The 17329-nt window shown below is 40.0% G+C and overlaps 1 protein-coding gene across 2 annotated transcripts in view; it reads right to left on the minus strand.

Annotated features, from left to right (window-relative positions):
- LOC126416705 (F-box only protein 22-like) overlaps positions 1–17329 on the minus strand; it is a 231723-nt gene that overhangs the window by 38131 nt on the left and 176263 nt on the right. For both annotated transcript variants that reach the window (XM_050084518.1, XM_050084517.1), the window contains exon 9: positions 5244–5424. In XM_050084518.1, the coding sequence (XP_049940475.1) occupies positions 5244–5424 (181 nt within the window). The remainder of the gene's footprint in view (positions 1–5243; positions 5425–17329) is intronic.

Raw genomic sequence — 17329 nt, forward strand, 5'->3', positions numbered from 1 at the left:
ATCCCAATACCACAACAGATAAATGTAGACTTTGCAAACAACAAATAGAAACAGTAGATCACATCACAAGTGGATGTACAATACTAGCAAATACAGAATACCCAAGAAGACATGACAATGTAGCAAAAATAATACATCAACAGCTTGCCTTACAACATAAACTTATAAAACAACATGTTCCCATATACAAGTATGCACCACAAAATGTACTGGAGAACGATGAATACAAATTATACTGGAACAGAACCATTATAACAGATAAAACAACACCACATAACAAACCTGACATCATACTCACCAATAAAAAGAAGAAATTAACACAACTAATCGAAATATCCATACCCAATACAACAAATATACAAAAGAAAACAGGAGAAAAAATTGAAAAATACATCCAACTGGCTGAGGAAGTCAAGGACATGTGGCATCAGGATAAAGTTGACATTATACCAATTATACTATCAACTACAGGAGTCATACCACACAATATCCACCAGTACATCAATGCAATACAGCTACATCCAAACTTATACATACAACTACAGAAATCTGTAATTATTGACACTTGTTCAATTACCCGAAAGTTCCTAAATGCAATGTAACATATACCGTATAGTTAAAAGGAAGTCACGCTTGATCAAGGTCTGCGTCACCTTCCATTTTTAACCAGACATAACGTCTGAGACAAGAAAGAAATAATAATAATACATTACAATCATGAACAGTAGCATTTTGAAGAATACATATTTGAATGTAATGAACTATTATGATGTATGTGATTCGTATTGGATTAGATTCACATTTTATTCCATAGATCCATAGTAATGAGATCCTCAAGGCTGTAAAACATAATAGAACAAGAATACATAATACTTATTTACAAACTGATTTTCTAATGTTCCTTCCACAAATCCTAAGTGAAATTGTCCTCATACAAATGGAATTAGTAAAAAAACTCCTAAACATATTAAGAGACAATAACAGGGTCTTCACAAAACACATAAATATATAATTTACTGAAATGTGTTAGGGAACAGTTGACAAGAATGGGGGAAAGAAATACAGTAGAAGAAGAATGAGTAGCTTTGAGAGATGAAATAGTGAAGGCAGCAGAGGATCAAGTAAGTAAAAATACGAGGGCTAGTAGAAATCCTTGGGTAACAGAAGAGATATTGAATTTAATTGATGACTGTTTTTAATAGTAAATATTTGTAAGACATTGATCACTTCCTTTCCCGTAATGTATTCAAAAGTAATACTTTGTCATTAGTCTGGTGATGATTACATTCTCTGTCAGTACTTCCCATTTGCTAAGTTGTAGTCTGTATGAGCTTGTTGAAAATGTCTGATGGATTTATATGAGTCTCTTCTAAATCCCTGCTGGATCCAGTATATGGTTTTGAGTTGCTCTTTGTGAGTCACAGTTTTGTGACTGACTCTTGTTGCTGGGAGTCTGATGTCAGTTGTGAGATTCGACAATTTTTTGGGATTGTTGTCTATATCTATCTTTTCTTTTTGGCTCAAGCAGTTTTCTTAGAATTTTGTGTTATTCTTTTAGCATAACTTCCTGATCACTTTTTCTGTTGAGTGTAAATGGTTTTCTACAGTATAAAACTTCAGGTTTGATAACTGCATTATACAGGGTGGTCCCGAATTCATGGTACAAACTTTAATGGTAGGTACAGGACATTGTAACAAGGATTTATTGTATAGGAATGTATAGTCGCAGGTGACGCGGTGAGGCGTAAACAGGGGAAAGAGAAATGGAGTGATCGGTTGGTGTCACTGCCGGTAGAGGGCAGTAGATGAACATGATGTATCGCAGTAGGGACAAGCGCCATTCACAATTGTGCTGCCGTAGACGATGGGTGACTTTACGTATGCAGAAAAAGCAGACATGCATTACATGTACGGCCGTGCAAATGGTAACGCCAGAGCTGCATTACGAATGTATCGCGCGGAGTATCCTAATCGACGAATGCCGGATCATAGAATTTTTCAACGGTTACATCGTCAACTTTGTGAAACAGGTACGTTCGACGTCAACAGACATGACGCTGGTCGATTAAGAGCTGTACGCACTCCAAGACTGGAAGAACGCATCTTGAACATAGTGGCTGATAGACCCGAGTCAAGCACAAGAACTGTTGCGCGTGACGTACATGTGAGTCATCAGACTGTATGCAGAGTGTTAAATGAAAATCGCTTACACCCCTTCCATTTTCAAAAAGTACAAGCATTGAATCCGGCAGATTATCCTCTTCGCGTGAACTTCTGCCAGTGGTTGTTGCAGCAATGTGCGTTGCAGCCGGATTTCGTAGGTCATGTGCTATTTACAGATGAAGCGACATTTTCACGCGAGGGTGTCTTTAATGCGCACAATTCCCATGTGTGGGCAACAGATAATCCACATGCAACGCGTCCACATGCGTATCAACAACGTTTCGGTATTAATGTGTGGGCTGGTATTGTGAACGACTTTTTGATTGGGCCATACTTACTACCCACGCGACTCTGTGGCGAAAGCTATCTTATTTTTCTGCAAGAAGTGTTACCAGAACTGCTGCAAGATGTTCCGCTCGCCATTCGTAACCGCATGTGGTTTCAGCACGATGGAGCGCCAGCACACTTCAGCACTGCTGTACGGAATTACCTGAATGCCACGTTTGGTGCTAGATGGATTGGGCGTGGTGGACCAGTCCCTTGGCCACCCCGATCTCCTGATTTCTCTTGCCTCGATTACTTTTTATGGGGACATCTTAAGAGTCTTGTTTATGAGACTCCAGTTGACTCAGATGAGGATCTCGTTGCTCGCATATCTGTAGCTGCTGCAGGTGTGCGTGAAATACCAGGCATCTTTGAACGTGTACGCCAATCGCTGCACCGACGCTGTCAAGCATGTATCGCTCATGGTGGACGCAATTTTGAACACTTACTGTAAACATGACACTTGTCAACAACGATTTCAATAAAATCTTTCGTTTTCCTTTCGGCCGTTATTTCCCCTGTTTACGCCTCACCGCGTCACCTGGGACTATACATTCCTATACAATATATCCTTGTTACAATGTCCTGCACCTACCATTAAAGTTTGTACCATGAATTCGGGACCACCCTGTAGAGCCCAATTTTCGTGTATATGGAGACACTTTTTTGCTGTAGATTTTACTGTAGCATCCAAATTTTCTGCACCAATCTCTCTCCTCTTGTAGGTTTAAGGATTTCGCCTAAATACTTGAAGTATGGAACACCCTTGATTTGTCCATATTTTGTGATCAGTTTTTGAGCAGGACATTTTGAGTAGATGTGCCTGGTCTTTTGGTACGATTTTTGAAGGTCAACTCTTTCCTCAACACATCCCTTGAGAGATTTTATCTGTTTAATTGCTGTCATGTCATCATGTTGGATGCTATTTTATAGATCTTCCAAGTTATATGGGTTTCCTTTCCGCACATCTTACAATCTGACATCTTCACTCGATAACAGACCAAATTTCTTTCATTATCCATCATAGTTACTGTGCTACATCAAATTAAGCAAAACACTACATGGAGTTTGCAGAGGTAAAAACATATCGCGTAAACTTTGTGTATGACTGATTTTAGCTTACACATTGCAATGTATTAAATTTAGATACAATGTAAAAATATAAAATTGAGAGCAGAAAGATATTTCATTTTGTCCTTGAGTTGCTAATTTTTGTACTCAATGGACAGTTGCATGTGACACGTCCTTTTCCATCCCAGCAACCCACGAATCATGTGGTCAAAACAATAATCGTATTTCAGATATGGTTTGAGATACTGAAACAAGGTTTGCTCAAATGATAGCACAGAAAGAGACACATATGTTTTATGAAACACTTGAAACTTTCCTATTCACCGAGTTATGGACATAACTCGTCCACAGCAGTTCGAGATTGGCAGAATGGTATGCTTGAACACATCAATGGTGCTTCAGGAAAACCCAAGGGCTGTGTTTTAATATGTCCTCAGCACCTGGGGAGCAGCAGAGCATGATGAGTTATCTCATCCACGGCAGTTAAAAGAATAAAGAGCGCAGGAGACAGACTATTAGCTTGCTAAACACTGGTTTTGATCAGAGATGGTTCTGGAGTCTTGCCTATGAACTTTACTTTGGAGGCTGTGTTGTTAAGTGGGTGTTTGATGAGATTTAGGGTTATCAGGTGAAGTCCTTGTTCTTCAAGGATGACAAAAAGGGGTCACTGATGGACTGTATCATACGCCTTCTTGATGTCCACAAAGAAGCATATGATTGGGCTGTCCTTAGCGTGTTGATTTTTAATGTTTTTTTTTTTAAATTAAATATTTGTTCTATACAATTTTGATCAGTGTGGAAGTGAGCTTGGTATTGACCAGTTTTGTGACTGAGTTGCTCCTGATCTGCTTGGAGAAGACATGCTGACATAATTTTGTATGTGACTTGCAGAAGGGAAATTTCTTGATAGTTACTGATATCTGTTTAGTCACATTTTTTGTGCAATGAGTGAATTAAGGTTCGTGTTCAGTATTTGAGAAATTTTTCTGTCTGCCAAATCTCTGTCAGGATCTGTGCGAGTTCTGTAGTAATACATTCTCCCAACGCTCTTTTATTTTCAAATTTGAGGATATGTCTGTGAATCTCTTCTTGTGAGGGTGGTAGCCACTTGGCACAGGTATAAGAGATTTCCTTTGGGAATCTTGAGGGGGCTTCAGGGCAACTGAGCTCAGAAAAATAGTGTAAAAGTTCCCTACTGGTTTCGTGATTAGTCAAGGCAAGCCTTTCATTTGGTTTTCTGAAACACAAATTTTGAGAGGTATATCCTCAGTTCACTCCTGCAAAAGTCTTATAGAATCTGCATGTGTTGTAATTCCGAACATTTTCTTTGATGGTATCCATTTGTTCCATCATGTATTTCTGCTTGGTTTGTCCAATGATTTTCATCACTTGTTTCCTTATGTCGTAGAAGTGTTCTTTTTTATGAGGTTTTCTTACTGTTATAGTTTAAAAAAATATTACAATAAAGGAAATTTAAAAATGGACACTAAAAATGGAACTGAAAAACTGATACAAATTATCAATCATTCCCCCCCCCCTCCCTTTTCCCCTCTACACACACACACACACACACACACACACACACACACACACACACACACACACAGAGAGAGAGAGAGAGAGAGAGAGAGAGAGAGAGAGAGAGAGAGAGAGAGAAACATTTCTGTTTTACAATTTCAACTTACCGTAAAAGAATTTTCTACCAATTTCTCCTTGTACGAATGCACCCAAGAGAGGCGTGTTGGGGAAATATGTTCGGAATACAGACGATTCCATGTTTTTGCATCTGTAATGGAACTTGCCACGACCACAGCAAGCAAACATGAAAGCCACACTATTTCTCTCAGGCAAATTCCAACCGTGGAACTAGAAAACAAGGAAAATAGAATTACAATGATCTCCATAATAATAAGAGCCAAACTCTATTTCACTAATACAACCAGAAATTTGTAAAAGATTGGAGGGATGGTGGATTGCAGAGAGTTCAGGAAATGTACGACATACAAGATTATTATAAATGACTGAAGGTATACTATTTGACATATCGTCACAGGGATTGCACACACATAAGAAAAACTCAAAACATTTTTCTGACATATTGTAAGAGTTTCATATGTAACTCCCTCCTGATTCTTCGGATATCAAGTCGATGACCAAGTTCTTCCCACATTTGGTGCAGCACGTCCTATTAATTTGATCAAAAGAGCTGTTGAGATGAACTCGCAGTTCTGGTAGGTTTGTTGGTAGAGGAGGTGTAAACACTGAATCTTTCACATAAGCACACACAAAAAAATTGCACGAGTTCAGGTCAGGACAGGTTGGAGGTCATGATATCAATTGCTGATCATCAGCCCCACCATTACCAATTCATCAATTTCTCAATTTCGTGATTAAAAATTCATGAATATCAAGATGGAAATGGGGTGGTGCACCATCCTGTTGGTAGGTGAAGTCTACACTGTCATTCTCCAGTTGTGGCATGCATCAGTTTTTCAGCATGCTGCTCTCAGTGTGGTTTCAGTTGCCTGAGAGTGCATTCGTGTGTGTGAGTTGCGTTTGCATGAGTGTGTGTGTCTATTGTTGACAAAGGCCATTGGCCAAAAGCTTTAAGTTTTCCAGCATGTCAAGATACATGAATCCTATAAAGGGCTTTTTATAGAAGAAAGGACTGTGAAATTTAAACTGCAAGACTGCACAGAACAAAGAAACTTGTGGTGAATCCCAAATGTGCTGCATGTTAGTGTGCGGATTCTCTGTCCCCCAGATTTGCACACTGTGCCATTCACAAAAAATGTTGTTGCATCACTGAAGATGAATCTCTCACAAAACCCATGCTCTCCCATGAGCTGCCACAAATGTGCTGAAAATTCAAAGCACCCAACTTTGTCACCAGGAGTCAGGGCTTGTAGCAATCATAAGCGGTAAGGCTTTGGCTTCCTTAAGATCTTCCAAACAGACCTTTGTGGTATGTTCAGCCCTCTGCTTGCTCTGTTCATTGACTTCTGTAGGCTATGTGTGAAACTCATCTGCATACTGTCAACCATTTCTTCATTCACTGCAGTCCAATCCATTGATTTCACATTGCAGAGGCATCCTGAAGCTGTAAACTCCACATACCACCACCAAATAGAGTTGGCAGTAGGTAGATCTATGCGGAACTTTATTCTGAAGTGGTTTTGCACTCTTGCATCAGACAGATGTGAATGCATTTAAAGCACAACACATATTTTCTCAGTATCTGTCACCATCCTGTCTAAATACACACTGCTTATCTCTCAAGGCAAAAATCTGAATTAAGGTTGCAACAATACAAAAGTTTTGAGTCCTTCTATGGAAGTGATGAGTTTTGTGGCAGTTAATTTATGAAGTCACTTCAGTCATTTATAATAACCTTGTATAGAGCAGAAAAAATGACATAATGCTCAGATCTTTGTTCACGCATACTCACCAGTCTTGTTTGTCATTTCATGAATAAGCTAAGAAAAATCATTTACATTCTTGAGAGATTATACACTAGAGTCTCACTAATCCAGCCATTCGTTGCACATATGGGTGCTGGAATAGCAATAGTGCTGGATTATTGAGAGTGTCTGAAATTTATTTTAGAAACATAGTAGATATACTTCATTAAATGCAAGTACCTACTTGAGGTCTAGCATAACTTGTTTCCTTTGAGACAACATGATACTGAACTGTAAAGAATACCACAATTTCATGTATGTATAGCATTGTCTAACACTGTAATGCACTAACAACATTGATGTGCATGATAATTTATTGTTATGCTTCATTTTGGATGGGCGATGGAGTACTGAGAGATCAGACTACTGAGAGCTGGATCAGCAAAGTTCCAGTGTATTTATTCTATCATGAACTGACTTTCAGTTCACTACTACTACTACTTTTACTACTGGTAGCAGTAGTAGTAATAACTTTCCCAATACTCTGCAGAGCCTTTTTTTAGCACAATCTGGTACTAAATCAACCCAGGATAATGAATATGATACCAAAATGTATTTCACTTAATGCACATGAACCACATTAAACAACTACTCTCCATACAAAAACTATCTACAGTAGAAGTCAGACAGAACAGTATGTCCATATTTTTGTTCCTGTTCTTGTCCCCTTGCTCAACCAATCAATTTAATATATATTTAATAATAAAATAATCTGGAAATACAGGTACAATGAGATAGATTCAATGGCCAAAATTTACCTTCAGGAGGCAAAATTCTAAGTAATGTTGTCAGGCATGTATAGCAATACAAGACAAAAACCTATCTTAGCTTTCAGAGTTCTTAGTTCCTTCCTCAGGGAGAATGTCGGATAGGTTACAGAAGTTCTCTGATCTCTCAACTGTGAGTGGGTCAATATGTTGACGGCAGCTCACCAAAGAGCTCATCACAGCAATGCAACGCCTAAACAAAGAAATCTGAATGACTTGCAACCCTGCAAAGATCAATGTCATCTCATGGAACGACACACACAGTCGTCAACCTCTCTGATAAGAACCTGGAAGGACGAGTCATCTCACCCTTAATAAAGGATTAAATTTCTCTCCTACACCATGCACTGCACCTATTGTGGATTCTGTTAATGAAATGGAATGGGTGGTGTGGCATCTCTTACAAGACGTTGCCGATAAGGTAAGACACTACCAGTCGCATCTTAGCCTCAGCCAAGCTTCTCCAATCTAATACCAGCAGAGCGGAGAGAGAGGGGTGCCATGCATTGCAGAAAGATGAAGATTGTGTGGTACTTCTGGCTGACAAGGGAAATGCCATGGTTGTTCTTAATACCAACGAATATCACAGCAAAGTGCCATTGCTGCTGTAAGATAGCATACACAAATGCCTACAATGGGACCCTGTCATAAAGCAGAAAAATGGTGGAGCTCCTGAAGAACTCTGGTCTACCAGAGAATAACATCAAAAAACTTAGAACACGAGCTCCTAGACTTCCCAGGCTGTACAGATTACCTAAAATTCACAAGGAAGGTATTCCACTGAGACCAACTGTTTGCGCTGCTGGTTCTCCTACCTACAGGCTTGCGAAATACTTAAATAAGCTGATGACTCCGATAGGCAGCCGCTATGAACATCATGTCAAGAACTCTCAGAGGTTCATTGAGAAAATTAAAGATATTAGAGTTGGTCCAAGCATTGTTTTAATCACCTGTGAAGGACATGTTGAAACTGCTGGCAGAGCTTTTTCCTCGTGAAATGATGTAGTTGCTCTGACATGTTATGATGACCACCTAGTTCTTGTATGGCAGTAAATTTTATAAAACAACAGACAGAATGTGTTCTCCGCTGTCTCCAGCAGTAGCCACCTTGTTTATGGAACATTTTGAGAAGTTGCATTGAATTTGGCTCCCCCTTGTCCATTTTCATTTTATTGTTATGTTGACAACATATTTATGGTCTGTCCACATGGTGTACAAGCTCTTGAGCACTTCCTTTAACATACAAACAGTATGCACCCAAACATCCAGTTCACTGTCGAGACCGAGAAAGAAGGAAGTCTGCCATTTTTAGACCTTTTGGTAAAACGAAAGTACACACACTGATTTATATCTTAGTGTGCAGAGTTTTCCTCATCCAACCCAGAAGATAGTTTTAAATACATTGGTACACGGCGCAAAAACTATTTTTGACGAGGACCACTTGACTTTCAAAATAATCGTCTTTAGTATGTGTTTCAAAAACCTGGATATGGTTCACATGATATCAAGTCAGTGTTATCCAGGAAAAGGAAAAGTGAAAAAAATTGAACAGTCACGTAATGAGCTACTGATTGTGTACTTCCCTTTCTGCGGTGCTACATCCAGCAAAAAAGGAAAAGTCCTTGGATGATATGAGACCTACTTTCTGACCTCCAAAGAATATGAAGTAGATGCTACGCCCTGTTAAGGACAGTTTCAGCCCCAGGATCCCTGAGTTTTGTAACATTCCTTGTGACTGCAGTCACGGCAGTCAATCTAGCGATTCCCATAAGAGTTTGAGCAATGTGAGTGCAACCGCACTGAAGGCGATCATTGGCTGGTAAATCTTATCTGTACGAAGATGGTATCTTCATATGGATAAGGCTTACTGGCTAATGATCTTCTTCAGTGAAGATGCACTCACACTGCTCAAACTCTCACGGGAATCGGTAGGTTGGCTGTCGCATGTAATGAGTATAGTGGGCAGGCACACTACAAATTTAATGTGTGGACAGTTAGTTGGAAATGTGAGCTCACAGGGAGTGTGTCAGACATAAGTACCTGCGGTCGCACTACCCTTCGTGTCCTCAATGGCTCACTCGGATAGAGCGTCAGCCTTGTAAGCAGGAGATCCCGGGTTCGAGTCCCGGTTGGAGCACACATTTTCAACTGCCCCCATTGATATTTATCAATGCCTGTAAGCAGGTAATGGTCTGGATTTCATTGTAATTTCATTTAAAGTGTTGGTATCTGCAAAGACAAGAAGAACCTTCAGATGTGACCAAACTTGCTGATTTTTTTTTTTTTTTTTTTACCCATGTACTTACGTTTTGTCACATTATAATATTCTTTAGAAGCTCTGGATTGTTGTTGACTCCATTCAACAATTCCTGAACAATGTCTCTGCGAAGTCATTTTTGCTCAAAATTCAACAATTTTGGGACAAAGTTTGTTTCTACATGTTTCGTACCCAAAACATCTGAAAAAACTGCTTGCATGAGCCAAAGCATATGCTGACATCATCAACAACTTCTCTGGTGGTGATTTGGCAATCTTCCAGAACTATATTATTTTCCTCTTCTTCCACACTGTCATCAGTAATTGATGACAGGCTGCCAGTACATGTGACTGAAGATACAATCAACGTCTTGCATGATTTGAAATGAAGAAAAATAATTCGTGATATGTTGGACCAGCCTGTAGTCAGCTACTGTCTAATTTCTGTGTTGTATGGCCCAATGAAGACACACAGCTTTCTATGTGTGACTGTGAGCAATGGCCTTTCCATTAGTACCAAACTCCATAAGTCCACTGCATGGAGTTCCTCTCGCAATGTCCATGTGTAAATTTCTTGAGAGGGAGATCCATTCACTGACAGCAGAATCTCCTGACAGCTTGAAACTATTTGCTACTGGCATCTATCTCAGGTCTCTGTTGGTTAGGTTCTCTTTACGACCACTGCCCCAAATTGGTGTGACTGGTAGATCATTCCCTGCAGACACACTGAATAGTTAGCACTGCTACACCAACAACTGGGTAACTTTTATTTGAGATGTGGCCACAGGCACTTCCAAACATGACAACTGCTTTCTGTCAGGTCTCCATGTCAATCCATATTACTGCACTACTCCATACGACCATATGGCATGCACACACATCACTTCACTGCCCCAACTTACGACAGCAGTGGAGGGTTACGAGGCTGCGTGGTACCAGCTCTGCACCATTTGCAGTGCTCCAAAGCAACCAATGTGCTCTTTTAACGGGTCGCCTAGACAAGAACTGACAGGATACAGGTCAATGCACATTGGGGCACTTTAGGGAAGCAGAGATTTGCCCATGTAAAGAGACAGAGATAACGAAAGAAAATGACCAACAGACTCTACACATCTGCAGGTATTGGAGAAAAAGCAAATTGACACAATGAAAGAACTACTTTTGAGGAAAACATTTTTGATGAGTGTGCACGATTTTTTTCACCTGGGGAAAGAGGGTGGTGTGCAATGGTTATGGCAAGAAGAAAAATGTGAGCTAGCCAATCTGATGAAATCTTTGCAGAATTCTCGGAGGGATATCATCATAGTGTAACACTTCACTGCTAGACTCTGGAGTACAGTCTTCGATACTATCCACAATTTGGATGTCGCTGAGTACTTTGGTTCTGAGCACAACGAGCATCAACTATTCATACCTGTTGCCTTCCTGTCCACTTCCAACACGATTTCTGCTGCAGCTCCAGCGTGAGAGGCACCACCCAGGGATGCTACCTGCCAGCTCCTGTGAGCACTACGAGCTGTCATGGGCTACCATTAGAAAGCGATTGCTGGTAACGACAGGTACTTTAACACTTCTATCACAATCCTGCCAGTTCCATTCTCTCTGAGCAACAACAGTTCCATTCTCTCTCCATAACAATAACTAAAAATCCTCGTAACGACCCCGAGATATTTTCATCAATATAATTGAAATATTAGTGTTTTATGGTAACTAAAACTGATGGCAGTGATGCATACAAGTTTTTGTAAAAATAAATGATTAATAACATAATCTATCTACACTTCTGCAGTAGACATAATAATCATTTTGATCATTACTAATTTGCAAATTCTGTACTTAAATGTAAATAAATTATTCTTAATAAACTAATAACTCTAAACTCAATAAAATCCTTCACAATTCCAAGAGATGAATAGAAGCACAAAACATGAATAATAAAGATACTGAAATTCCGGAAGTAATATCAGAAGAGATGCCCAAACGAATTTGAAGTATTAAGAAAGAAAGCGGCTGGGAGACTGTGCTTTGCTATAATTATTAAAGCAGACGAGTTACACAAAAGGACATTTACAGAATATCTGTGAAGGAAAATTTTTTTTTGCAAAATCAGAAAAATGCCAATATTGTCCTATTTTACAAGAAATGAGACAGCTCGACATAAAACTCCTCCCCACAAAGTACAAGACATTCACAAAAATCGTTACCAATTGCACTGAAAAAGATTGAATTTTAATCGAGCAAAAGAACATGCTAGATTTTGAAATGGATATAGCACAATTAATCATTATAAAGGTATTTATCAAATAGTATGACTATGAATTGCTGGCCAGTGTGGCCAAGTGGTTCTAGGCACTTCAGTCTGGAACTGCATGACCGCTACGGTCGCAGGTTCAAATCCTGCTTCGAGCGTGAATGTGTGTGATATCCTTAGGTTAGTTAGGTTTAAGTAGTTATAAGGGGGACTGATGACCTCAGATGTTAAGTCCCATAGTGCTCAGAGCCATTTGAACCATTTTTACTATGAATTACTACTTTGACTGAGATTCATATATTTTTGAGAGAGCTTTTAACTCAGTTTCAACAAAATATACTACCAGCTCTGGAGAAACAAGGCACTTTTTCAATCTACACACTGTGATCAAAAGTATGCAGACACTCCTATGTGATGCAGAATTTATCACTACATGTCATGTGAGGTGGAACCACTGGTATAAAAGGAGGTGGGGAGTATTGTGTTGTCAGTAGACAAGCAGTAACAGCACAATGGGTCAGTCACGAGAGCTCAGTGACTTCAAATGTGGACTAGTCATTGGAGGTCATGAAGTGGAAATGCGAAGGAAGAAGCACATTTAAACCAACACAAAACAGATCCTATGTGCTGAAAGAAAGACACTGCTGAGCATTACAGAGGGAGGCTGTAAAAATTCTCATGAAATCAGTGGAAGGAATTACTTGTGCATTCCAAACTGCTACCAGCAGTCCAGCTAATGCAATGATTGTGTGTAAGGAGTCAAGAAGAGTGGGGTAGAATGGCTGACAGTTCCTAATAAGCCATACATTTCTGTAGGCAATGCTTAAGTGACACTTGAGGTGGTGTAAGGAGCGAAACCTCTGGACAGTGGATGACAACAAATAAGTGTACGGAATGATGAATCACACTATGCTCTGTGGTAATCTGTCGGAAGGGTTTGGGTTTGGTGAATGCCTGGAGAATGTTACCTGATGTCCCGTGTAGTGCCTACAATGAAGAGCAATGGATGAGGTGTAACAGAATGGGGGGCGGGGGTGTTTTTTATGGTTATGTTAGGGACCCCTTAATGTGCTTTAAAAACACTACATATGGGCAGGTACTGCGTGAAATAGAGCAATGGTTTAGGGTCAATGACTGAGTGTATTAGCGTGACAAACGAGGAAATCAATTGTTGACAAATAACATTCCTGAAATGGGCTGGCCTCCTGTGAGCAGCAACCTGAAGCCAATGTAACACCTTTGGAATGAGTCTGAATGTTGAATTCATTCCAGACCTCCGTGAACAATGCCACTACCTTCTTTGCTTTCCACTCTTTGAGGAAGAATGGGCTGCCATTCTCACCAGAAATTAAGCCACCTAATGTAATGCGTCCCCAGCAGAGTTCAACTTGTAAAACGTGAAGGGTGGACACACCTCATATTAAGGCCCGCTAATGGGTGTCTGGTTACTTTTGGCAAGACAGTGTCGGTCAGTGTACTGGAGAAGATATACAGCAATGCTACTGCTTCCATCAGCCTTCATCAAGATAGTGGGAAATATAAAATTGAAAGAGATTTCAGGCAGAGAGATTAACATTAACAAAACTATTATCGTCAGTCCTACAGAAAGGTTTCAGATTTGCTAATCAGGAAAAATGAAAGTGCCTGGTTAACAGATCATATCAGAACTGCCTATGTTATTGCTGATGACACTATACTGTTTTCCTGAAGAACACATTTTAAAAAAGAAAGAAAAGGGAGAACTCAATACAGCAAATCTGAAAGTAGGCGTGAATACAAATTATAATTATAAAATTATAAAAAGACTACAATAATTGCAACGAGAACATTAAAAATGAAAATAATTCAAATCAAAAATACAGTCAAACAAGCACAACTGAAAAGTTTTCCTTTACAGAGCAGTTGGAGATGATGACTGAATGAACAGAAACTGAATCAAACAGATAAATAAAAATGACCTGGAACACATCTGATAACTAAACAGGATTTAAAAACCAAGTTTCCAACATCCCATATCTCCACCAAGCTGGAGCTGCAATGGATTCATAAAATTTTTGTGATTCCAACAACTGTTACGAAAATCTTAAGTTGCAGAAGAAAAACATTTATTTATTGATGACCAGTTTCTGACTGTTTCACCATTATCAAATCAACCATAAATGTAAGTCATGCATTACACAAGTGGAAAAATGGCCGTGAAGTCAATAACCGAGATAACACATAATATGGCCTCCACATATGCTCATCGCTAACTGTGAAAGAGAACTGACAGTGATGAGCATATGCAGAGGCCACATTACCTATTACCACAGTTATTGACTCCATGGCCAATCTTCCATTTGTATGACTGGAATAACAGAGGACATACATTTATGACTGATTTGATAATAGACAAATAGTCTGAAACTGGTCATCAAAAAATAAATGTTGTTCTTGTGCAACTTCAGAAAGTATTCGTAACAGTTACTGGAAGTTTCCAATGTGTTGGACAAGGAAAGCTGCAATAAGTGTGTACTGCCAGTTACGACTCATAGTAGAAACACGCGAACCACTGTAAAAATCATGAGTAAACTGGTGTCTGCTGAGAAAGCAATGGAGAGAAGCATACACTGGGGAGTACTAGAAGAGACACAAAAAAATTAAATGGCTTTGACAACAAACCAGTGGAACACAGTTACAGTTTTAATGAAATACAAATTGATGGGGGCAGTAAGTACGGTAAAGTGAATGAATGATTGATGTATCTTTGCAAAATGCCCAGAGATGAGAAAAGACTGAGGCAGCAACATAACAGGTGGCTAGTTGGCATTACATAACACACAGGCGTAACACAGGTGATTACATGTGAAGACCGGAACACATTGTAAAGTGTGGAGGAGTCATTAGTCAAGCAGTGGATGTCCAACTGCTGTTGCTGCTGCTGATGATGATGACATGACACTTAAATAGGCAGTATAAGGCTGGTTACTTATACACTTTCACTTTCACTATCAGTGAAGTAACATAGGCTTTCAAGACTAAGTTGTTAACTGAAAAGTGCGAAAAGGTCAACTTGCGATGAGAAGTCGGGCACTCTACTATTGTAAAGAATTTCATTATAGCTTTGTAGGTAGGTTGGGCAGTGATTAATGAAACATTGCATGACTAAGTGTGTTCCATTTTCAGATTTCTTTCCTTCACTGTGATGATGTTTGGATTATAGATGTGTGTTCCAGCGTAACAAGTGCCGGTGCAACGATCACGGACAGAAGAGAAGAGAGGGCTATGAAATGACATCAGCCACTAGTACACTGACAAACCCAACACCAAGACTGGAGCAGCCTCTGTATGAAGAGAATATAAGTGCTGTGCCGCCTAGCCGTGGGTGGAGTGGAAGACGAGCCGTCATACAAATGCTGCAGCAGCGACTTATGAATTGTATTGTTTAGCTTGCATTGAAATTGTATATACCAAAGGACATTGATTATTTGTATGTCACCATTTGCATCTGACACACCTTTGTGAATACGCAAAGTTAAGTATTATCAGTTTAACTTACTGTAATAAACTCCATTAATATGATTTGCTTGAATTGTTGTGTAGCGATCCGAGAAAACAGCTTCCTAGGCGCGCTATATTAGACACGTGGGCAGTACATAAAAATTGGCGACGAGGATGGGATTTGTTGTTGTCTCAATACGAGTATGAGATTTTGTATTGTCCGACAGCTCAACATGGTAATGCGGATGTGATTTCACGTCTTCTGATTGGCCCTGATACAGATTTTGATGCTTCTGCTGCATCTTGTTATCACATCAATGCTCTGGATTCTGAATTTCTACAAGCCTTTCTGGTGAACTATGGGAAAATTGCACAGACCATGGAAGCTGATTCAGATTTGAACATTTTGTTAACATACATTCACACATCTTGGCCTCATTCCTTTCATAGTATAAAGAACTCTGTAGTGCAACAATACTTTGCACACTCGCATAGCCTTGCTATACAGAAAGGTGAGAGTCTTGCACAAAATGACAGGGACAGTCACGTGTGTTGATCCCTAAAGCTTTGCAGAAAGAAGTTATTTCACCAAGGACACTGGGGGACTGTTTGAATGAAACAGTTAGCGCATCGACACTGTACTTGGTAAGGTATGGACATCCAAATAGAACAGATGACGTCCCAGTGTCACGCATGTGCGGAAAATCAGTCCACTCTGCCACAAAAATTCTCTGTTTGGCCTAACTCGCAATCAACATGGCAACGTGTGCACACAGACTTTCTGGAACCTTTTTGGAACACTCATTGGCTAATTGTGGTTCACTCATATAGCAAGTTTCCTTTTGCTGTGCCAATGAACTCGACAACATCACGTAGCACAATTCAGGCGTCCTCTATTTTTTGCCTCATAGCGACAGACAATGGACCTCAGTTCATGTCAAATGAATTTGAAACATTCTGTGAACATAATGGCATACAGCATCTAACTAGTGAATCGTCCCATACATAGTCAAACAGTGAAGTGGAAGATTTTGTCAGAACATTCAAGCAGCAGATGACCAAACTTCGCTCCGCACACACCAGAGATCAAGCATTGCAACTATTTCTCACCTCCTCTCCTCCTACCGAAGGAGCTGGACCTGCCGACACTGCAGAAGTTGATGCCGTCTACATCTGGTTATTGGCCTCCTGAAGTGGATGCATACCCTTCTGGTCATTTTCTGGGGGACGTTTCAGCCATAGTGAATGCCGGCTGGCAGGGTACGACCGGAATCTTAACGTCCCCTGCAGCGACAGCTTCCGGTTCAGCAAAGTGCCCACACTCCTGTCTTCCTCAATGTTGCCGCGCTTCCTACATGATGACGGTCCATCACTTTGAGGGTGGGGGAATGTTCCAGTGTAATGACAAGCGCCGACACAATAATCGAGAATGGAAGAGCAGAGAGGGCTGTGAGACGACGTCAGCAAATAGTACACTGACGAACCCAACACCAAGACAGGAATGGCCCCAATACGAAGAGAATGTAAGTGCTGTGCTGCCTAGGCACAGGCAGTGT

The sequence above is a fragment of the Schistocerca serialis genome, chromosome 8 (assembly GCF_023864345.2).
Source record: "Schistocerca serialis cubense isolate TAMUIC-IGC-003099 chromosome 8, iqSchSeri2.2, whole genome shotgun sequence".
Lineage (NCBI taxonomy): Eukaryota > Metazoa > Arthropoda > Insecta > Orthoptera > Acrididae > Schistocerca > Schistocerca serialis.